Source organism: Rhinolophus ferrumequinum, chromosome 12 (genome assembly GCF_004115265.2).
Source record: "Rhinolophus ferrumequinum isolate MPI-CBG mRhiFer1 chromosome 12, mRhiFer1_v1.p, whole genome shotgun sequence".
Classification (NCBI taxonomy): Eukaryota; Metazoa; Chordata; class Mammalia; order Chiroptera; family Rhinolophidae; genus Rhinolophus; species Rhinolophus ferrumequinum.
The window spans coordinates 25,441,657-25,465,403 of NC_046295.1; the positions used below are offsets into that span (position 1 = coordinate 25,441,657).

The 23,747-nt window shown below is 36.2% G+C and overlaps 1 protein-coding gene across 1 annotated transcript in view; it reads right to left on the reverse strand.

Moving 5' to 3' along the window:
• Positions 1-3,536, reverse strand: part of LURAP1L (leucine rich adaptor protein 1 like) — a 42,763-nt gene extending 39,227 nt beyond the window's left edge. Inside the window, exon 1 of the mRNA XM_033124082.1 lies at positions 2,400-3,536. Within this exon, the coding sequence (XP_032979973.1) occupies positions 2,400-2,708 (309 nt within the window). The 5' untranslated portion in view covers positions 2,709-3,536. The remainder of the gene's footprint in view (positions 1-2,399) is intronic.
• Positions 3,537-23,747: the final 20,211 nt, after the last annotated feature.

Below are 23,747 nucleotides of genomic sequence, written 5' to 3' on the forward strand. Positions count from 1 at the left end.
TACAAAGTTAAACACTTAACATCTGTACTGGCATAAAATCTCCTAAATTAATGGATATAGATGCTTCACATAGAAATTATAATGGTCAATTTAGCAATCTGCCTCTGCTGTTACTGGTTCTATATGCTTTAAAAAACATCTATTAATATACAATAATAATTATACATAGCAAAATCTGGTTTGGGGAAACATTTTTATTAACTCTATGACATTTTCCTTAAGAAAAATAGTTATAGAAAGTGTTGAAGGGGACAGAATATGTAACACCAATATATGCCACTTTGGCATGTGGATTAGTTTGAGCTGAAGACAATCAAGACCCAGCGGGCTCCACAAAAACTTTTATCTCTCCCATAACTACCTAAAAGAATTTAAACAGTTGATCTGGTTCAGAGAAAAAGCTATTACCAGAAATATCTTTTATCTGAATGACCTATCTGTATAGCAGGGCAAACATCTAATGCCCAAACATCTGCTTTTTTTACTATCAATTATCTATGAATTACCCTTCTCCCCTTGGAAGCCCCAGGTCCTTATCCCATTCTGTTTCTTAGGATGGCGTATAAGTCACAATTACCCGACTTGCCCGACTTGTGTCTCATATTTTAATGGGACTACAGTACGTACAAAATTAAATTTTATTTTCTCCTGTTAATCTGTCTTACGTCAGTGTACTCGTGACTAGCCAAGGAACTAAGAAGAGTAGAAGCAAAAGTTTTCCTCCCCAGCAGTGTCTTTAGTTGATAATAATCAGATTTTTTTTTTCCCTACAGAGTTCTAGAACATATGTGGCTTGATATACTACAAATAATAAATGGCAAATGAGTGCAAGAAATTCAAGAACCCTAAAGAGACAAGATCCTTGACTTTTTCATTTTGTATTTTTGGCACCCAGTTAGTTACCAGGTATGGTAAAGACTTAATAATAATTACTGAATAACTAATATTTATAACCTGTGTATGTATTTAGACAGAGAAACATACATATAAAATCATTTGCATTACACATGATGTATGAATATATATACACAAATGCCCATATATAATGTATACACACACACACACACACACATCTGGGCATTTCAAGTAGGAAGAAAATGAACACTTGAGACATAAAAATTATACACTGTCTTTAAAGATCTTGAGAGAGGTTTTTAGAGGGCTATCCTAGAATCTTTGTGTGGATAGCATGGTGAAAATTCTGAACATAGGACATGATCTCTGAAGACTGGCTTTTTGCACTAATATATTTGCCAAGATGACTTTATGCAGTGGAATTTATTTCCTCCCAAGTGTTCCAACTGCAGAAGGAGAGGAGCTGGGAAACACCTTTGGTTACTTTCTAGTGCAAAGCCCCACCTAGTAGACAGGGTCATTTATGTAGAACATTCTTGTCACCATCTCTGAGTGACTGAAGCCCTGTTTCAACTTTCCTCCTCTTGAAGCTGGTAGGAAGTGCTATTGCTTTGTGGCCACTTTCTTCAAAAGATTTAGGAAGGAATCATTTCCTCAAATCAGTTATAAACAGGTCCACTGAGGCGAAATGACTGGCGCAAGAGCTTATGGCAAGTAAATAAGTGCCTCCATCTAAATACATCCGGAATAATGAGTATTCTCTGACCCTGTACTAGTAGTCCCATCCTCCAATTCTTAGGCTAATATTTGCAAACAGCACAGAAAACAATTGCAGATCAAGGGCTGAGGGAGAACCCGTAAGTGGTCATTAACAAATCCCTAGGCCTGCGGATCACCTGCTCTCTTGGATCAAAACAGTGTAACCGTCTATTCTATTCGTAAGAACTTCAAGGACGAGTGGGCCATTGTTTTCAGAACCAGCTGTGGAGAATCAGTTCAACAGTGGCCTCGGAACAGCTGCAACTGCTGCACCAAGGGGCGGAGGCGGTAGTGGTGGAAGGGGAGTGAGCAAGGAAGGAAGGCTGCGGGGACCCGCCGCGCCACCTTTCGGCAAACCAGGAAGTATTTTTGCAGTAAGTGCAACGGACTGAGCCACCTTTCGAACCGAAAGTGTGAAGGGATCTTAGCAGGCCCCGGATGGGTGTAGTAACTGCAAACCCTCCCCGGGTTAGTGCAGGCGAGGCTGCGGGCTGGCAGCTGAATGGTCAGACGTGGGAGCACCGAGTCCGCGCTATCAGAAAGTACACAGAGCAGAGCAGATTCTGCTGGCTTAGCTAACCCTGACCGAGCAAAGTCCGTGGTAAACAAGCCTCGCAGCGGTTGCCTCCAGACGCGCACCCCATACGCGCTCCTCTCCCCCTCATTTCCCACGCGCGCAGCAGTCAGATCTGCAGCCCCAGCCACCCTTTCTCCCCGGCCCCATCTTCTGATGCCGCATCTTTCGGCCCGGGGCCCCTCTCCCACAGCCGGCACACAACACTCACCATCTCTTGTCTGAGGAGGTGAAGCTTGGTTTCCAGCCTCTCCAGGGCGCTGGAGTGGCCACGTCGTGGGGAGCCAGAGGTTGGGGAGGACGACGAGGAGGATGACAAGGAGGGAGGGAAGCTGCAGCAGCTGCTGCTGCTGCTACTACTGCAGCCGCCGCCACCACCGCCGCTCCCCCCGCAGGGGTCCCTGTCCCTTTCCAGGGGAACCGCCTCCTCCCCACGGAGCGAGCGCACTAGGCTCTCAGGTACTTTGCGTCCCAGCTTCAGCTCGATGTCTCTGAGGTCTGGCAGCGGCCCGTCTTCCATGACTTTTCAAGAACGATGATAATGGTAATAAAACGCTATGGATGAGAGGCAGCGGCGGCCTCCAAGGCTGCTGCGAGATCAGAGCACCCTTCCGCCGCCCCGGTCTCTATCCTCGGCAGATCGAGTGCACTGTCCGCTCCATAACCGCCTGCGCGGTTTCAACCCTGCAATCTGCACAGGACGCGGTGGGTCGCAGCTGCAGTTCCCTGGGCGCTGTAACTCCTCTGACTCTTAACTAAGACTATAGAGACCACTTCGTCTTCTTTCTATTTGGCCACCTCACTGCAAAGTTGAGTTAATTGATGTTGCAGAGGGGGAAAATGCAAGTAGTACAGAGCAAAAAAAAAAAAAAAAAAAAAAAAAAAAAGGTCTGTTTTAGCTTTATGGAGGAATAAACGCACAAAACTATCCGTTCACATCCCTGCGCAATTTACGGACTGCCCATCTGCTACCACGCGACACAATATAATGATGTGGCCACACTTCCCGCGTCGTTTCATTTTCCATCCATGAATCTACAAGCTTTCGGAGTAGCCTGGACTGTCAGAAATAATCTCTAGTCAGTGATAGAGAAGGTCAGTCGCGTGCATGGACGCATAAAAAAAGAGATAGTTTAGCAGGAGTTGAATGGCTTCCTCGATGCAGCAGAAATATCCTTCTTTCCATTTAGGCTGTTTGATCCAAGTCATTGTGTTCTTCCGAGCCTCGGAAACTTTAAACTCCTCTGGCAGGTGGACCAAACCAGGGCCAACCCCTGTACCGTATATCACTGGCAAGACGAACAACAGAAAATTTCCCACATCCGCTTCTAGTGGTAGTTTCAGCGTCATGTTTTAGTTGGGAGTTCCTAATATGGGTATTCGATTTTCAGTTTTACCGGCGAAATTGCTTGGTACCTGAAACCTTTACAGCAGTTAACAAAAGTTAGAGGCAAAGAAATGACTTTATACGACATTAAATTTAGTGTCATTCCCCAGCCCCCTATCTTCCTGAGGCAAAAATCTAGCCTTAGAAGTCTTTACTAATAATTTTATACTTATAAAAAGTGTCAATATTTCACCAAAAGTTCAGTGAGAATGTACAACCTAAATTAATCGCTTTACCAAATGCAACAGTATTCCCTGCAAGCAAAAATGAAGAATTAAATAGCCATAATAATTTATATGGCCATTGAAGGTAGCGGTGGATTTTAAAAGGGGGAAATTATTGAGCTACTTTAATTATGGAGGAAAAATATTGAGCATAACTAGTGAAAAAGTTGTCTTTCATAAAAGAATGCCACCTATTGATCTGAGATACCTCTATCAAGTAAATTATGATGAGCTATATGGATTGTAGGTTTGATTCCTCATTGAATTTGTGCTAATAATCTTCAAGTTGAGGATACTATTTTCAATACGGTAAACTCTGATTTTGGGGTTCCATTGGAATATTTCAAAATAGGGCTCTTCAATTTCTGGGAAAAATAAGTGTTTGTGTTCTTGGTCCTGAGCCTTCATTCTAAAAGACATCATTCAGGTGTTCCACTTGTAGACTCATGGGCAGATATGCATACGTCTCAGCGTTTGTTTTTTAACACAGCCATATCTAGGCAGCATAGGGATAGGAAACAGGCCTTCTGGATGAAATAGTTCATGTCGGGGAGAAAGTTGCTCAAGTTCTCTTGTCAACATGTCAGAAATTTGTATGTTATTTCTTACTCTTAAAATAAAGAGTTATAAATTAAGTGGCCATTTGAAAGTTGGAACAACCATTTATGGACTCAAAGGAGAATAAGAGTAAATCTCAACTCACTGATAAACCTACATGCTTTGTCCTAAATTTGGAATACCACAAGCTCATTGAATAAGAATTGCACTGTGACATATAATTATGGAAGGCTTGCATCTCAGTCAAGGACTGCTTTTTATTATGAAACCCTTACAAAGTTCAGCATAAGGCTGGCTGAGAAGAGTCGCATACAAATGCTGTTATCTACCTTGGTCAATAAAAAGAGCTTATTGTCAAATTATCATCAACATGACCTGCAAAAAAAGAACGCCTCCTTTGCTTAGTCACAGACAGTAAAATTAGTATTTGATACTGATGATAACTAAAACAGAAGTTTTTTTTTTTTTTGCATTTTAAATGTCTGCAGAGAAAAAACCCTCTGAAATTAAAAATATGACATTTATGGAAAGTAATACTTTGTGCTAGTGCAATATAAAATGAACATAAACGTTGTAAGAAATGCTTAGTTAAGACTTTGACAATTTCTTAATGCTTTCTGACAATTTTAGTTTAAAATAGAGTCATTCTGAAGGCCAAACTGCTGATTTTCAAAACATATTAGAATCACAGAACTCTTATTAAGCCTCTAAGAGATTGTATTAACCCTATCATTACTGCTTATGTGGTCTGATCTGAGAACATTCCTTATCCAAAATGTAATAATAATAATAATAATAATAATAATGAGGTTTTTTTTTTTACCTTTGGGTCTTGAGAATATTTTTGTTTGCTTTAAAGATTTTTCTATGATTTAAAAACAAAACGTGTGAGAGGTTTAACCAGTTGCTATTAGCCTGACATAATTACACATCTTGATTTGGGGCACTGGTTGACATGAACTTGGCGGTAATAGATCTAGAATGGAGGCTTGGGGTAGGAGTGAGTAGGGTCATCAATGAGAAGAAGAGGGCACATAGGGAGAACTGAGAGAGAAATGGGGGGAAACTGCAGAGCAACCATTTTATGTTTTGCTGAGCCCTTCCTGTTTGTCTTTCTCTCCATCTCCAGCCACCTCGTTTCCTTAATTAATAGCGTCTGCCCGCAGCAACTTATACTCAGGGTATTTCCTCAAGCCTAATATATTGAAAAGTAAAATGATGAAAGTAGTTTATAGTATTTGTGTTTGTGATACATTTTAGAACCAGACTACCTTATATTTTCTTTCTTTTCTGACTGCTTTATGTATGAGCTGGATATGCCTTTGTTCTATCGAGACTGCCTGAAAAATCTTAGAATGGCTGTGAAGCTAGAGAACTTGAGGAGACTGAGCTTCTTCCCCAGTTGAATTGTGTTTATAGAGAAGGAAAGGGAGCCTCTTATTTATTGTTAAAAGAAAGCTAGTGGCTAATTTAATAGGAACATTGTTGGACTTCAGATGACAGCTTTTAAAAGAATGTCTCAGTCACAAAAACAGTGATGTGATACATGCTTCATACATTCCACACTTAGAACACTTCCCGGTATGAGACACAGTAGTTACAACAAAAGTAAACTTAGCAAGACTTAGTATGGTGTGAGTAATGCCACTCCTTCTTCTGCTGCTGGCATTTTGCTTTAAAGAGAAAAGGCCTTCCACCTTCTCTCTGGCATTGATTGAAAGTTTGTAGCACTCCTAACACTTGCTAGCACAGAGTTCAAGGACTAGGGCAGATTGTCTAATAAGAGACTCCATTCCCCACAACGCAGAATAATATCAAGCAGTTTACAGCCTTCAATTATCCTTCAGAATTTTAGGAAGTAACTTATTTAATGGGAATCAGCTTCTTTGGATCTTTGTTTTAAATGTGTAGAGGTGCTGTTTCTATAAATATTTTTGTGCAGCTGATGATATGCTTCACAGAGAAGACGTCTATAACAAAACCCAAGAATGTTGATCCTATCCATACAAAGTGAAATTATATATCTGCTAGAGCTACGAAGATTTTACCCTGCCCATTTATAGAGCTGTTTAACTCACCTATCATTTTGTAGTTGGGTAGAGTCTGTTTTACAGCATGAAATCATCTAGTTTGTTACCAACTTGAGCAATTTATGCATGTGTAGGTGATATCGATCACTGTCTATCTATATCTGTCTATCTATCATCTATCTATCATCTGTCTATCTGAAATGTCTCTGCCCAAGGAGCACAGATCCTCTAAATAGTACTCTGATTGGAATCTAATTAATATTTATAATCGGAGCTAAACACTTCCCTGGGAGATTTAGTAGACAATACCAAAAGTAGGTCACCAGAATCTAAGTCGGCCTTATCCCCTCTTCACAATCCCTCTCAAATCTCTCTACCTTTATTATTTTCAGGAGTCCTTTATTTGCTTTTACTTGTTTTGCTGAACTCTGAATTCCGCTGAAAGGTACAAAACAGGGATCTGAAAAGAGATCTCTTCAGTGAAGCTAACCTGGGTCTGTTCCTCTGTAACCATCCCCATTTGGCTTATAGAATGGATGTAGAGGTTATTTCAATGATGTGCTGATAAATGTTTACATCCATCTCTCTGAAAGTATGAAAATAACTGACTTGTAGCTTTTGACAGTTTTCATGGTGTAAAGATTCCACCATGGCTGATTTCAAGCTACCAACGTGAGTTAGGAAAAGATGGGCAGTAGTGCAGCATTATAGAGCATTTCTACCATTTGGATACATTAGACATGAATAGCCTGATGAGTATAGATTATAGGAAAATGTAGTCAGGGAATTAGGAAGTGACGAGTTTTCATTATTTATTACCTTTGTTTTAATATAACTTACCTAATTTAAAACTCATCCGGTATGATTTTTAAAATAATAGCTGTGGTTAGCAATTGGCTGCAAAATTTCTAAATTTTTACAGTTGACTCCTACAAACTGGTGTGGGCTGGCTCCAGTGCACCTCTGTTTTGTAAAATATTGGAGGATGATCATTAATTATAGTGAAGAAAGGAAATACAACTTAAAGACAGAAAAAAAGAGTGCAGTTGTAAGTCTAAGTGTTGGGAAAAGTGATAATTGGGCAAATTAAGTCCCAAAGTCTAAAGATTAGAGACCTCATAAAAACATGTGTGTCAGTGTCCTTGGTCTACCATAACAAAGTACCACCAACTGAGTGGCTTAAAACATTAGGAATATATCCTCTTAAAGTTCTAGAGATGAGAAATCCAAAATCAAGATACTCTCTGAAGCCTTTGGGGGAGGGTCCTTTCTTACCTCTTCCAGCAAGTTGTGGCCCCAAGTATTCTTTGTTTTCACTCCAGTCTCTGCCTCCATTGTCACCAGGCTGTCTTCCCTTCTGTATCTGTGTCCATATTTCTTATAAAGACATGGGTCAAATTGGATTAAGGGCCCACCCTACTCCAGTATATCCTTTTTCCCCCCAGTATATCTTAATTTAGCAAATTAAAACTGCAACAACCCCATTCCCAAATAAGGTCACATTTGGAGGTATCATAGGTTAGGATTTCAACTTATCTTTTGGGGGGACACAATTCAACCCATAACACTGTAGAATGAATGGCATTTAGTCTTGGGGTACACTTCAGATATGAGACGGTGAATAATATGAGAGAACTGGAATCTTCTTTTTACTTGGTACATTTTTATATTTGGCAGTGAGGTATGGGGGTATAGCCTTGAAGGCTTCAAGTCACAGGGAAGAAAATAGATAATAGGCTTTTTCCTAACCAGGGCAAATGTATTAAAAATGACAGGCTAGTTTGCCCCTTTATTAATAATCACCTGTGAGTTAGATAATAATATCTGTTAGCTTTTTTTTTTTTTTTCAAGTATGCTTTTAAAGGCTAGAAAACTTTGACCACAGAAATCCTTATCCTGCAATCTAGTGACATAGTCCTGGACATAATTCATATAATCCCCCTTTGATGTCTTTCACCACATACCTTGACACTTTCTAAAATTGAATTTGAGGCGGGCTTTAACAATATATAATATAAACATTAAAATAAACATAAAAGGCCTAAATAAATATCCTATTTCTATGTCTAGCTTAGAGACAATCTTATGAATTTGATTTGAAAAAGCCTTGACAGATTTTATTTGAAGCCTTGCTTTTATTCAACATGAAAGCTAAGCACACTGACCTACAACTCCAGTGAGGGCAGAGAAAAGCAATGAGACCAGTTACAGAGAGAGCGGTATTTACGAAGGTTAGAGAGAACTGTGACTTTCCAAAAAGGCTTTGACCTGTAGATGTGACACATGGCACAGAATTCCCACTGGAATGTCATGGCTTCATGGTCAATGCTCATTTCTGGCAATGTCATAGGATTAGCTCAATTCCTCTCCATACTTTAGGCTTCTAGCTTCTCTTTGTCCTTAGTGTTATAGGTGTGGAAGGAAAGGCAGAAATGCCTTTCAGGAGTCTTAGGAGGAACAGAATAGGAATAAATGTTTTTACACATTTTTTAATTTTAAAAAGATCACAATGATTCTATGCGCAGGCATATATGAATCAATTATCTGGGAATTAAAACTCCCCATGTTGGAATTGCAGATCGTAGCCTTCTGAGTGAAGAGCACTACTCTACAGTTAAAAGTTAGCCTTCTTAAGCTATAGTAGCCTTGCTCCATGTATAGAGACAGAAAGAGACACTGAGAGAGGGAGAAGGGGAGATGGAGGAAGAGAGATGTAAACGTGATTTTTCTCTCAGAAGTAGGTATGATTCAATGAGAATGCTTTTGTGACTCTAATGAGATATTTTGAGTATATGCAACTTCTATTAAAGCTAAATACTATAATTATATCCTCAAAATATAAAGGCAGATAGTTACTGATTATTATATCCATTTGATGAATCAGCAGAACATTTTTTGAAGTAGAAAAGCACTTTTAAATCAGAGCAGCAGAAATCATGGTGATAAAGTGGGGAAAACTCTACAACAGTTTTCGCTACAAGGGGAAATGCTGTGTATTAAACATTTTAGGACTGACTCTTCACATATTTTGTGTTATTTAATCCTCATAACCTCGAGAAGCAGTATTAACCCTCTGGTCATAAGATGAATTTGAAGCTCCAAGATGTGAAACACTCATCCAGTGTTCCAGTGGCATCAAGTGGTGAAGCTGGGATTTGCCCCAAATATTTGAATCCCAAACTCCTGTTGTTTCCATTACGTACAGATGGGCATTAGCGCTCTTTCAGAACTGTTAAGGGGTTCCATTGCTGAACATGTATTTTTAAGAAGCCAACATGGACTTACTGCTTCTGATGTTTTGGGGGAATTCATATTCTAAATGAGGTAGAGATAAAAATTAAAGTAGATAAAAAAGATAAGTGCCTTCATGGACGCTTCATTTATAGTGAATCATGAAGGGACATTCGTGTATTTTAGGAGACTGTTCTTGTTCTCCACCTTTCATTTCCTCTGAATTACCACCTTCTTTTCTAGCATGGGCTAGTATTGGAAACTGAATATGGCACTTGATGGAGCCCATATCTGAATAGTTGTGGGAATAAATCCTTTGGTTTACAAAGTGATGACCCTAAAAGAAATGAAAGAGGAGCAAAGCAATCATGAAAGGGTGCTGTATGTATAAAAGCTTATGCAATAATCAGGGCTGGACAGAAGTGTATGACCTTTTGACCACGGAAACTTCTCCTTGCCAATCTGATGTGGAAAATGCCAAAGGCCTGGCAAAGTTACAGGGGGAAAAAAGCCCAAGGCATCCTGCCATTCCAGAAGATAAAAGACAGTGAGAGTGCAATTGCTCAACCTCTTGTCTCTTTTTGTAATCTTCCTATACCCAACCCATGTGTTGTAACTGATTTTGTGGTGGCTGACCCTCAATTCCTTTGGCTTCTAATCCTAGGCTATACTTTGGTAGTTCAAACACTTCAACATTTGTTTTAAGAACATTGCTAAGTTCCATCTAAATTTCATTATGCTCTACCAGAAACACTTCATATTCAGATTGGGTTTGTAGTTAATGCTGGTTCTTAAGGGGTCATTTAAAAAGATGTGATCATAAATATCTGAGGTACCTTAGCACAAGATGTGCTCTCAAAAAGAAAGATGGGGAGGGAAGAAGGGAAAAAAGGGGTTAGGGAAGAGAGAGCTCTTCTGATAGGTAAAAAGCTTATAGTTTCATGCAGACATGTATGTACAGTAGCAACAATAGCAACCAATCTCATTTGACAGCTGTGTAGAAATTTGGAGCAGAAACACCTCTCATTCTCATTCTCATTTTCTCTTTCTCAGTTTTGGTTTTGTGCTAGAGATGATTTTTGGGGAATACTGGGATTCCGAAAAGACAAATTTTGATTACTTGTAAGTAGGTTGTTACAACTCCTTTGCAAGAAAAACAGAAAGCAAAACCTCTCTCTCTCTCTCTCTCTCTCTCTCTCTCTCTCTCTCTCTCTCTCTTCATTTATTTTCTTATTTACTTTAAAAACACCTGAGCTGTGACTGTATCTGAGGTGAATTAAATATACTGTTGGTACATGTAAATTGGTAACATTTTTAGAGGGCCAATGATAAAATTTTAAAGTCAGCCATAGCGTTACACTTAGCATTTCATTTTCTAGGAATTTATCTCTAAAAAGGCAAGCAGCAATATGTGGAAAGATTTATTTATAAATATGTTCAATACAAAGCCCAAAGAAAAATAATCACGCAAGCAAAAGCTGCTACATAAAAGTCTGACAATAAGGAATTAGTTAAATAAATTATATATAGCCCTAGCATGGACAACTGTGCAACCAATAAAAGGGAAGTGACTGAAAAATACTTAACAGCATGGGAAATATTGACAATATAATATGTTGTTAACAACAACAACAGCAAAACAAACTAAAAAAATGCAGTTGTCAGCAATACACACACACGTTCATACATATACACAGAGATATACAACATTCATCTAAATTCATATATAATATATATGTGTATTTATCAAATAATGGAGAAGCTATCACTATGTGGTGAGATTATGGGAGGGTTTAATTAAATCTTATGCTTTTCTATATTTACTTTAATTATAAAAGGAACTCAGAACATTGGTTTAAAAATTCTTTTTAGTGCTTTCCACTTTATTCTTAAATGTTTACGCATACCTTATAACAAGTGGGTTTTTTTTTTTTAACTAGAAGAAAGAAATTAAGTAGAATTTTTTGAAGGGGAATCTTGGGTATTTTAATAAGTGCAAATGTAGTGTATCCAATAACTCTATATCTTAATTATAGGGAATTTCCTAAATAGCCTTAGTTAAGGCTAGATATTAAAACCCTAACTCTATACAGTGCCAATAATCCATCTGACTACCACGTGGCAAATTTGTGTTCTACCTCTTCCATAGTGAAGTAGGTTGCCTACTCTGGCATAGTATATGATTTTGGAATAACTTCTTTAATTAGGGAGCAAAAGATAACTCTAGAAACTGGGAAGGATTATTACTTGGTGCAACATGGAATAAAATAGTCAAAAGCAGACTGACTACATGTAACAAAATAATGAGTTCTCTATATTTTTTAATAAATGATGTAGCAAAATTATCTTCCCCACAGCACTACCACTGAATTTTCTTGTTTAAACTGTACCTTTCAATTTTAAACATATCAGCAAGAAAGGAATTCAATCCATGAATGTTTAGGGACCATTTAACCTAGCTTGTGTTGTGCCATGTTGGGTAGCAATCCCTAACTGGGTAGGAGGGATTAAGATACAAGATAATATTGTGGGAAAGTGTCAAAGCCAAAACTAGACGGGAGAGACTTGGTTGGGGACCCTGTGTTGGGAGAGGTTAATGGGTCCCTGGGTGTATGCATCTGGGTGTGTGGCAGGGAGGGAGGTTTGAGAGGTGATGGATCATCAAATGTAACTGCAGGTTCTACACAATTTTCCCTGTGGCCAACCATGAATTGTACATGACTTACACATTAAAAGTTTGCAAAAGTCTCTGTTCACTAAATCGTTAAATCTTAAGTCTGTATAAAGGATTTCTCTAGTTATAAAAAGTTGTATTAAGTCTTAACTCAATGAACTTTCATCATTTATTGATACTCATTTTCTAAGCACAATGTGAGCAACTTGAATTATTTTTTTGGTTCTTGGGTAAGAACTGTAGTAATCTATAATAGATAGACCACAGCATATCTATTTCTTCAACGTGCCATCAACTCCAGACAGATTCCTCAGGCATTTGGGTCAGAGATTCATTAAAAGAATGGTTTAGTTGATATATAACCTGGCATTACATCATTCCAAATTGTATGAATAGAGATTATAAAGAAAGATTTGCTAGTTTGCTGGAATGTAGCCTCTGTTTTATAGAACTTAAGTTTCCTGGTGTAATATAATATCTTTGCTTTGTGTTATAGTACGGTTCCTAATTATATAAGTGTACTTTGTTTAAAATAGTGTATAAAGGTCAAACCATATTTGATTAGGAAAACTTACAATGCACATTGCTTAAGCATTTTATATAGCTTTTTATATAGCTATAGATATATGAAAAAAGAAGACAGGAAATAATTAGATCAAGTCATATTTTATTCTAATCAGTTTTCATATGCCCCAAACCAACGTTCTTTCCTCTATTATCCTTCTGCTCTCCAATTAAGCTTTACAATGAATTTTCCAGTTTCATTCAGAATTACATTTTTATTTTGTTCTGCTTCTGTTTAAACAACAAATAAATAATATATGAGAATTTCAAATTATAAGTATTTTAAGAATCTTTTCCATGTTTCTTTTTACCATTGCTCTTTTCAACTTTCCCTAATACTTTTCTCCCTCATTCTGTTATTTTTGTCCCGTTTCTCCTTTACCTATCCTTGCTGTTTCCTCTCATCTCTTTTCTGTCCTCCTCTTGGTTCTCTCTCTCTTTCTCTTCCATTTTTTTGCTATTATATTTAAAGACTAGAAATTAGTGGTGTCCTCATGCTAATTAAATTAGATTTCACTCTGTTTTCTTTTAATAATGTTAGCTACTGTTTATTGAGTAATTATTTTGTACTTTACCATATCTTCACAAATTTAGGTTCTCTTACTGTGCCCACGTTACAATTTGTGACTGAGCTAAATTCAGCCATTTTCCCATAGCCACAGTCTAGAATCTATATGTTTTACCACAAGAAGAACACTCTTCTGTCTGATTTGAGTCCTTGCACTTCATCATTACCGAATGCTTTCTCCACTTTTAATCCAAATCCCCCTGTGATCAGATCCCTTCCTTCTACTTGGTTCTAGCTCTTTGTGGATCTGCTATAATTTAAAAAGCCGTAAATCCTTACCATCCAGTACCACCTTTTCCCTTTTCTACTTATTTGGCATTCCAGTTCTTGTGTTTGTTGAAGCTTGTAGACCAAATCAGTTAAATGTCTATGGCTTGTCTGTTCTTGTTTTATAGTTAGGAAAATAGAGGTACTGGGTTGACAGAAGAATCCTCAGCCAATTCTAGGATTTTTCTTTTCTTTTTATCAGGAAATAAATTTTGTGTTCTCTATAATTTTGTTATCTTCTATCCCTTTGAAAGTGAATATGGGACAGCGCATTCTTCTGCAAGATTCTAGAAAAAGCAGATAAACCACCTCTATATGGACCAGGAAAAAAATTATACTTGTCTCTGATCTCTGATTTATAACTTATGTAAGATTCGACAATAACCAAGAATTCTGAGATCACCATATTATTTTATCCTCACAATGTCATCATTATAACAGGAATTTATGTGTCCTTTTAATATTTCAGGAAACATAAATACTCAGATATGTTAAGCGACTTAATGAAAATAAAAAGTCAACATCTGAGTACCTTCTCCATGCTCTTTACAGAACTAGAGGTTTTGCTTATTTTATCTCTAATATGAGGTTCTTCTGCTAACTCATGCCACATAAGATCATCGTGTCCAAGATTATTTTCTGTACTTCCTTATTTTAATTTATAGCACCACAATTTGTGAGCTCTACCTGTCTCGTGCATTTAGAAGTTTGGGAATATTTACTATGTCTCTGTCCCTTTTACATTCAGTTAATCCATTAACCCCCATTGATTTTTCTCAAAAAAGATTTTATATTTGGTGACCCTGCTATAGTTCAGGTTCAGCACCCCATGATTACATTATCATAATTGAATCTAAATGGATTTTCCTTCTTTAATGTTTCCTTTCTCATCTACCTTGCAAGATGCTGTTTCCAAGTAGTTTTCCTAAAAATGCTTTTCATCATCTTAAGAACCTATAATGGTTCCATTGCCTCTAGCCTCAATTCTAAATTATTTATTCTAACTTTCACACTATGATCTCCACAGCGTGCAAAATGCCTTTCCTGTTCTACATATTGTGCCATGCCATCATGAAGTAAATTTCTTGTTTCAGTTAGAACAGCTTCCACATCGTTTCACACACACACACAGACACACACACTCTCACACACTCACACTGTGCCAATTGTAATTACTCTGCCTTTGCTGATAATGTTTTTTTTGTCTGGAATTCCCTACTTTTTTTCTTATTAGGATCTATTCTTTGATAACTGGATTCATCTGTCCTTCCTGTCAATTCTTCCCTTTCTACTTTCTTTCCTCAGTCAAACATTGCCATTTCTGCTATGCGTCAGGCCTCATGCTAGGACACAGGAATAGATATGAAAAAGATATAATCCTTGTGCTTGAGGAGCTAACAGTCAAAATAACCAGTGTGCCTGCAGCATAACAACTTCACATCAGAGTTGCCCCTGTGGTTGCTCCATTCTGTGAATTCATATTTTACTAAGAATTGTCATCATTTTTATGATAATTAGGAAAAAATCAGTAGTAATTCTTTATGCAAAATAAAGCATCTAGACTTGAAGATATAAGAAAAATAATACTTGGTTCCTGATCAGGAAATTTATGATCTAGTTGGGAAAACAGGTTATATGTTAACAAATTTTAAAATTCAGAGATGTGCATGATAAATGACAAAAATGTGGCTCAAATAAAAAGTGATCAAGGGAGGAACCTATGACTTAGAAAATTCAGGGAAGGCTTCACAGAGTAAATGAGTATTTAGCTGGTTTTGGGGAAATTATGTCTCTAGCAATAGTGCCTAGATGGGGGCAAGATATTTCATAACATTTGATTATATGTTGTCTTCTAGTGCATTCTAACTCTTGTATGTCTTTGAATTCTGTCTAAACAACTTCCTGGGAGGTTCCTCTGGGTTGGTACATGTGCCATATATATTTGCTTTTATGTCTCCTAGAGCATAAAACTGACCTGAGCAATAAAGGATTGTCAGTTAATTGAGTATAAGCAGAAAAACTATACAGGCAATAATATTGTGAATTTGTCACCATCAAGTTACTCATTCTTTTATAACTCACTCAAGTTGTGCAATTTTTATTTTATTCCTGGGAAAAACTATTATATAAATGGATTAAATAATCAAGTATTTTTCACTAGTGTGAAAAGAATTCTCAATGTGATCTGGGATCAAAACACATCTTTACATTTTTCATTATGATTCTTTCAAGATGTCTTTGAAAGAAGATTATTATATGCCTTTTAAATGCATCTATTGGCTTTCAAAAGTATTCACTGGATTATTTATTTATTTATTTATTTACTTATTTATTGTTACCTTCTCATATGTACACATAGAACTAGTGGAGGCTTACAACAATAGCACTATTCTTAGTTGTACTGTTTGCCTTCATTAAATATTTCTTAGGCAGAATGTTCCTGAAACACTGTTTTCTGAACCATGCTCATAAATGCAGTATAAGACATAGAAGGGTCCAAATTGGGAAATATTGAATATGATTTCAGAGTAACTGTGTTGTTATCTAGGTTCTTATTTTCAAACTGTGGACTTGGTACAATTTGCTTAACCTCCCTCCTCATTCATAAAATTCATCATTCATAAAATAGAGCTAATCAGACCTACACTACAGGATTATTTGGAGGGGTAAATTGATTTTATCTAACAATTTTGTTTAAGAAAGGTGACCTCTTATTTCATATCAGAATTTTTTCTCCAGGAAAGAAAAGATGATAGTACATGAAATGCACACCATCCCCCTCTGAAATTAGGAATTCTGTGGTATTTAATTTAAAAAGGATGACTAGTGCAGTCTCACTACTGCAGTTTTTCCGTAGCCTGTAGGACAATGAAGAGACCTTCTAGGTTCTCCATGAGTGAAGTTTGTGAAGTGGCCCAGCTCTGAGCACAGCTCATTTGCTATGGCCTTATTTGTGAATGTCTCGAAGCACACGGATTGAGGAAACTTCTTTAAATGGCTGAGGCACACATTTTGAGTCCCATATACCTATATATATGGTAGCAGAGCAAATACTTTAAATGAAAGGCAGTTGCTAAAGGTTCCGGGAAACCATGGTATCGACTCTGTTGTCATAGTCATCCAGCCATTTTTTGTGTTTTGTTTGATTTCAGTTACAAAACACCACGTAGTGTCTTATGGGTTTCCATCTCTGTGTGTGTGTATGTGTAAGACAGAGAGAGATGGCAGTGCATTAAATAATATATTTCTGCCATTTGTGACATTGCATCAGAGAGATTCTGTCCCATTTGACTGCTGCAGGACAGGGAAGTTGAACAACGGAAAATTAAATATGAAGGTTTTCTACCATTACGTTTTATTCACACCTTGTTTTGTTTCAGGTCATATATAGAATATTTGAAAGGTCAAATAGAGGATATTATTAGGTTGGTGCAAAAGTCATTGCAGTTTAAAAGGTTAAAATAATTGCAAAACCGCAATCGCTTTGCACCAATCTAATAAAAGAAAAAAAGAGTAACTTGTATTTAGGAAAATAGAATATGGGTATGGTTCTCTTTCTTTCTGTGTCAGTCATTGCTGTAAATCTCTGCTCTTCATACTAATGGTACTTTCATCTACTATTCATTTCTTTATTAAAATACTTACTGAGAGCTGACCTAAATAGGAATAGGTAAAACATTAGCGTATCTCTGCAAAGAAAATTATTGTTAATTTCTCAAGAAATACAAGATAAGGAGAAGTATGTAAAATAAGTGTGCTATTTGTCTTTACTCAGAAAAGACGACTTCTGCAGGGAGGTTGTTTGCTTGCATAATTTGGGTCAGAAAATAACATTCTATTTAGGCCTGGAAAAGAGTGTTCCAATAGATGTTTATTGAATCTTTAATGTAACATAAATCTGAATTAGCTTACAAAAGGCACGGATAAAATCAAACATGCTTGTACCTTTGATTTCTGTATATAAGGGCAAACATGCAATTTTTAAAAACTTAGATTTTAATAACATTTGTGCCACGAGGCTGTTCTTTACATAATTACTACTGCTGTTTTATTACTTACTAAGTGCCAGGCATTTATATACTCTGTCTCAACCAGTTTTCAAATAACTATTATATTCCTATTTAAGAAATGATAAATGAGTAACTTGCTCAAGGTCACCTCGAATGCACACTCCAAAACCATCTCACATAGGATACTAACGTTTCCCGTACATTTCTGCTTTATGGTTAGATAAGTCATTGTGTGTTAAAGGATAAAGCTGATTATATATGTTGGTTTACGTATTTTTTCTGCTTTTATGCACATAGTGCCTTTGGCCACAATTTGCTGTTTATTACTTCACAAAATAAAAAACAAAAACCCAAAAGTTGTGTGTGTGTGTGTGTGTGTATGTGTGTGTGTGTGTGTATGGAGCGTGGGAGAAAGTGTGTCAGAGATATAAATAGTCCCCCAAATTATCCTTTGCTAATCCTTATGATAGAAATACAGAAAAAGTAAAGACGTTTAAACAAGTGGTGTTTTGAACCAAAGAATTTTGGGATAAAAGCAGAGTCTAACGCCTAATTCTGTGGAAGGTAGTTGAGATTTACAACATGAATTAATCTATCATGTACTCCTCACAGGAACAGGAAAAACAATTCAAAGAATTGAATTTTAGTGCTTGTTCCAATGAACATCAACATTTGTGTATTTTATGATAGAAATGATGTGCTACAGTGGTATTCATGAATTTGGAGGTTTGTAAAAATATATCCCTCCCAACTGACAGGAATCTTTTAGGGTGTTTCCCAAAATATGCTTTGCAGTATTCTGGCTCACAGTGTTCATGGGCCTTATGTGAAAAGAAGAGTTCAGTAGTCTAATCAATTTGGAGAAAGTTTTGCCAAGAAAAGTTAGATTTCTTTATTGCACAGCCACTCAGAGCTTTTCATGTTGTCAAATACATTTTAAATCTCCAAGAGGGGGACTAGTTTATAGCTTTTCTTAAACTTATATAGCCATGTGTTCTCTTTTTCTTAGAAACCTTTGTGAGACGGCTGTTCTACATAAAACACTTTGTAATATACTTTTCTACAGCTTAAATAAAAATAGGTAACACATGCAATCAGTTATAATTGCTATTTGTGGGTGAAATAGATCTTTTCTCTGTACTATTAAGACTATTAATATGACTGAAGAATAGGAAGTGTTTTACAAATCCTCTCAGATCATTATATTGTCATTATACACAGCTTGTGAAGCGTTTTTATGCATTCTGTTTGATTAGAGATTCATTTTAAGGTAATGTAATACATTTTTTCTCTCATTTATCCATCTCATTTTATAAGTATTTTGAAGCTTAGAATATTGTAAACAACAAAATGTACAAATTATTTTTCTCATACCCCATACCGCACCATCAAACAAGACAAAATACTCTTCTTACTTTCAGTCCTTTATGTCAGAAGGTTTCCCCCACCCCTTTATTTTAAGGGGGCCTCTACCTCATACTAGCTCCTCTTTTCAAGTATCAGCATGCTAGAAAATCTATAATTTAGGAGTAACTTGTCTTGACAAGCTTATTTAAAATGTGAATTTTTCCTGGAGTATGACTTTAACAGTTCAGTATGATTTCATTTATCCTAATAATTTAGCCTTTTATAGAAGAGAGCAGGCAAGTCTGAGGATTCTGGCCAGCTAAATAGCTTGAGCTAAGTGCTCAGAGGGCACAAAAAGGACCTGCAAGCAGAGACCGAATGAAGTAGGAAACTGAAGACACATCTCCCACTTAAACAGTTTGATTTAGGACCAGTTCAGGTATTCAGCTGGTGCATTCTTCAGTTATAGTGTGCACAAAGAACAACATTTCACTTTTCGTGAAAAGACGATAGGCTATCCAGTGGGGTGTTGAAGTACTTTTCCTCTGATGAACTTGTTTTGAGAAAGCAATATTAAAGCATAGTCAGACAGTAGTCATAGGAGATAGGTAATAGATAGATGATAGTCTATCTATCAGGAGAGAAATGTCCAGTCTCTTCTGCTGGATGTTTTTATAGTGAGAAAAGAAAAAAAGGAGCTTTCTAGGGAAACATTGAATAAATTCCTAAGAGGCAGTGAGGACAGAATTGAGTGGGAGACTGTGAAGCTTGGATATAAAAGTTTGGGTGATTTTGTCTAACAACCTCAGTACAACTTAAGTTGATTGAAGAACAAGGATGTTTAATTTGATGTTTTGCTAGTTTGGTAAGATTAAATTTAAAAAAATAATAAGCAAAAAAGTTGGTAGTATTGGCAAAAGAGAGGTTGAAAGGATGGGCTATAGTTTGGTCCTAGTTTGGAAAGAGAAGACTGAAAATAGGTAAAGTTCCAGAACCACAGAATCAGAGGTTTTTCAGGGCTTCCAGAAGAGAAAATGAAAGCCTCGAAAAGTAACTTGTCAAAAGCTACATGGACACTTGGAACCAGGAACATAAAGTCTCTGTCTATGCTCTTGCTTCCATTCTATTTTACCTCTGATAGAAGGTTCTTAATACTTTTTGGATCACTGGGGACACGAAGTTGATTATTCAAAGAATACTCATTCAACAACAACAACAAAAAAGAAAAGAATGGTATATTTTGACATTTATACACAAAATAGCCTAAAATTTCAACAGATTCATAGCCTCTAATCAGTAACTCTTCTAGTCTTTCAAAGACCCAAACCCCAGAAGCCAACTCAGTCATGGAAAGTATATAGTGTATGGAAACTCAAGCCTTGACTCTCTAGACAGAAGACCAGAAAGAAGGACCTCAGAAAGTTGAAGAGTGCTGGAGAGATTGAATGCAGGAGACAGCCTGAGAAAATGAACCCATAAAATGCATATGAACTCTTGGGCTCACCCCTGAGTCAGGGGTGGGATCTGATGCTAAATAGAATATCAAATGCTTTGAGAACTGAACTATGGCGTACACTACAGCCCAGGCCCCGGACTGGCCACTGGATTGTGGACTCACAGAAAAAGGGTAAATGGCATGGCAAAGGCTTTGGATAGTGAACTAATATTGGAACCACAGTCCACAGAATGTTAGTCAAAATATGCGGAGAACCTAACCAGCCTACAGTAACAACAGCAAAAACAGCTATAACATCAACATTCTCCACTGGACGTTACATAGGTTAAATGTAAAAGGATGAAGACAGATGCAATTCAGTAAACAATTAAAAGCCAGAGGGGATATAACTCACATCAGACAAAATAGGCTTCAGAGCAAGGAAAACTTCAAAGAACAAAGGGAGATGTCACATAATGATAAAAGGATCAGTTCCTCAAGAAGACCAAATGATTCTAGATTTTTATGGTCTTAAAAAAACTGCAAAATGCATGAAGCAAAAACTGATAGAACTGAAACATGAAATAGACAAATCCTCAATTATGGCTGTGAAGACTTCCATACTTCTTTCTTAGTATTTGATGAAACAAATTGACAGTAAGTCAGCAAGTATGAAGAACTGAATAGTATCATCGGACAGTTGGATCTACTTAATATTCATAGGATACTCCACCTAACAACAGTAGAATATACATATTTTTTGAGTGTCTATGAAACAATCATCAAGATAGTTGCATCATAAAACAGACCTTAACAAATGTAAAAGAATTGAATTCATGCAACGTATATTCTCTGACAGTTGTGTAATTAAACTAGAAATCTATAACTGAAAGCTTTTTGGAAAATCCCCAAATAAAAACATTCTTCTAAATAATCCATGAAATCAAAGATGAAGCCTCAAGGGAAATTAGAATATATTTTGACCTGAAATAAATTTTAAATGCAATCTATGAAAATATATGGAATGTAGCTATGTCAGTTCTCTGGAGGAAATTTATATCGTTAAATGCTTATATCAGAAAAGATGAAATCTCAAATCAACAATTTAAGTTTCTACCGTAAGTAACTAGAAAATGAAGAACGATATACCCTGTTTCCCTGAAAATAAGACCTAGCCGGACAATCAGCTCTAATGCGTCTTTTGTAGCAAAAATTAATATAAGATGCCGTATTATATTATGCCTAGTCTTATAGTAAAATAAGACCAGGTCTTATATTAATTTTTGCTCCAAAAGACGCATTAGAGCTGATTGTCCGGCTAGGTCTTATTTTCAAGGAAACACAGCACTGAAAGGAATCAGAAAGAATTGAATAATAAAGATAAAATCAGAAATAAATAGAAAACAGAACCAAATACAGGGAAAAATCGCTATCAAAAGCTGTTTCTTAGAAAAGGTCAATAAAATTGATAAACTACCAGTTGGAGTGACCAAGTTAAAAAAGAGAAAAGACAAAATTATCACTGTCAACAATTAAAAAGGATGTATCATTATAGGCATGAAAATGCTAATAAGGAAATACCAAAAACAACTCTATGCACACACATTCAACAATGTAGATAAAGTGTATCAGTTCCTTGAAGGCTACAAAATACTGAAATTCACCAAAGTAGGTAGCTTGAAAAGACCTATGACTATTAGAGAAATTGTATTTGTACTTTAAAATTTTTCAAATAAGAGATTTCCAGTCCTAGATTGTTTCGGTGGTAAATTCTACCAAACTTTTGAAGAAGGAATAGCACCAGTTATACACAATATCTTCCAGGAAATTAAGGAAGAGAGAATATTTCCAAACTCATTTTATGCGGACAGAATTACTTTGATGCCAAAAGAGAGAACAAGAAAAGAAAATGAAGCCCAATTTACCTTATAATTATAGCCACAAAATTCATCAAGAAAATGATAACAATTCAGATCTAGTCACATATAAAATAAATAACATACAACAACCAAGTGAGATTTTTCCTGGGATGCCAGGCTAGTTCGACACTTGAAAGACAATTAATATAATCCACCATATTAGTAGACTAAAAAGATAAACTGCATGTTTATAACTATTCATGCAGAGATAGCATTTAATATACAGACAATATTTAATATGCATCCATAAAAAGGGCGGGGACTTCCTTAAGCTGATAAAGGACATCTATAAAACACCTGTTGCTAGTGTCATACTTAATGGTGAAAGGCCAAATTATTTATGCCTAAGATTTTGAATAAGGCAGGATGTCCACTCTCCCCATGCCTATTTAGGATTTTATCAGATGGTTTAGTCATTGTATTAAGACCAGAAAAACAAAAATTAAAAACATACATACACATAGGAAAGCAAAATTGAAGTTGTCTGTATTTTCAAATGGTATGGTCGTCTACATAGAAAAATCCAAAGAATCCACACTAAAACTCCTGGAACTAATAATTGAGTTCTACAGATTCTCATTATACAATGTCAACATACAAAAAATTAATCATATTTCCATATATCAATGAATAACTAACAATTGCAATTAAAACATGCATTTTATGCATATGGTAGCTCCAAATACAGATATACTTAAGTATAAATCCAGCAAAATGTACAAGATTTGTATACTAAAATCTATAGAACTCTGATTTTATAAGAGGAAGAGGAAGAGGAAGAGGAAGAGGAAGAGGAAGAAGAAGAAGAAGAAGAAGAAGAAGAAGAAGAAGAAGAAGAAGAAGAAGAAGAAGAAGAAGAAGAAGAAAGAAGAAAGAAGAAGAAAAACGATGCCTAAATAAATGTAGAGACATACAGGTCTCGTGGATTGGAATACTAAACATAGTTAAGATACCAATATTTCCCATACTTATTTATAGATTTAATGCCATACAAATCAAAATACCAACTTATGTTTTTTGCATATTTAGATAAGCTAATTCTAAAATTTATATGAAAAGGCAAAATAAAACTAGAATGAGGAAAATAATTTTTTGAAAAGAACGAAGAGGATTTAAACTGTCTTATTTTAAAATGTATTATAAAGCTCTCAAGATAATGTAAGAATAATCACACTAATCAATATAATGTGATACCTGGAAAGGGATAGACACATATCAATGGAATAGAATAGAGTTCAAAAATATACCCAACACGGTCAGTTTATTTTTTACAAAGGTGCAAAGGCAATTCAATGAAAAAATGATAGTCTTTTCAGTAAGTGGTATTGGAACAATTGTACATCCA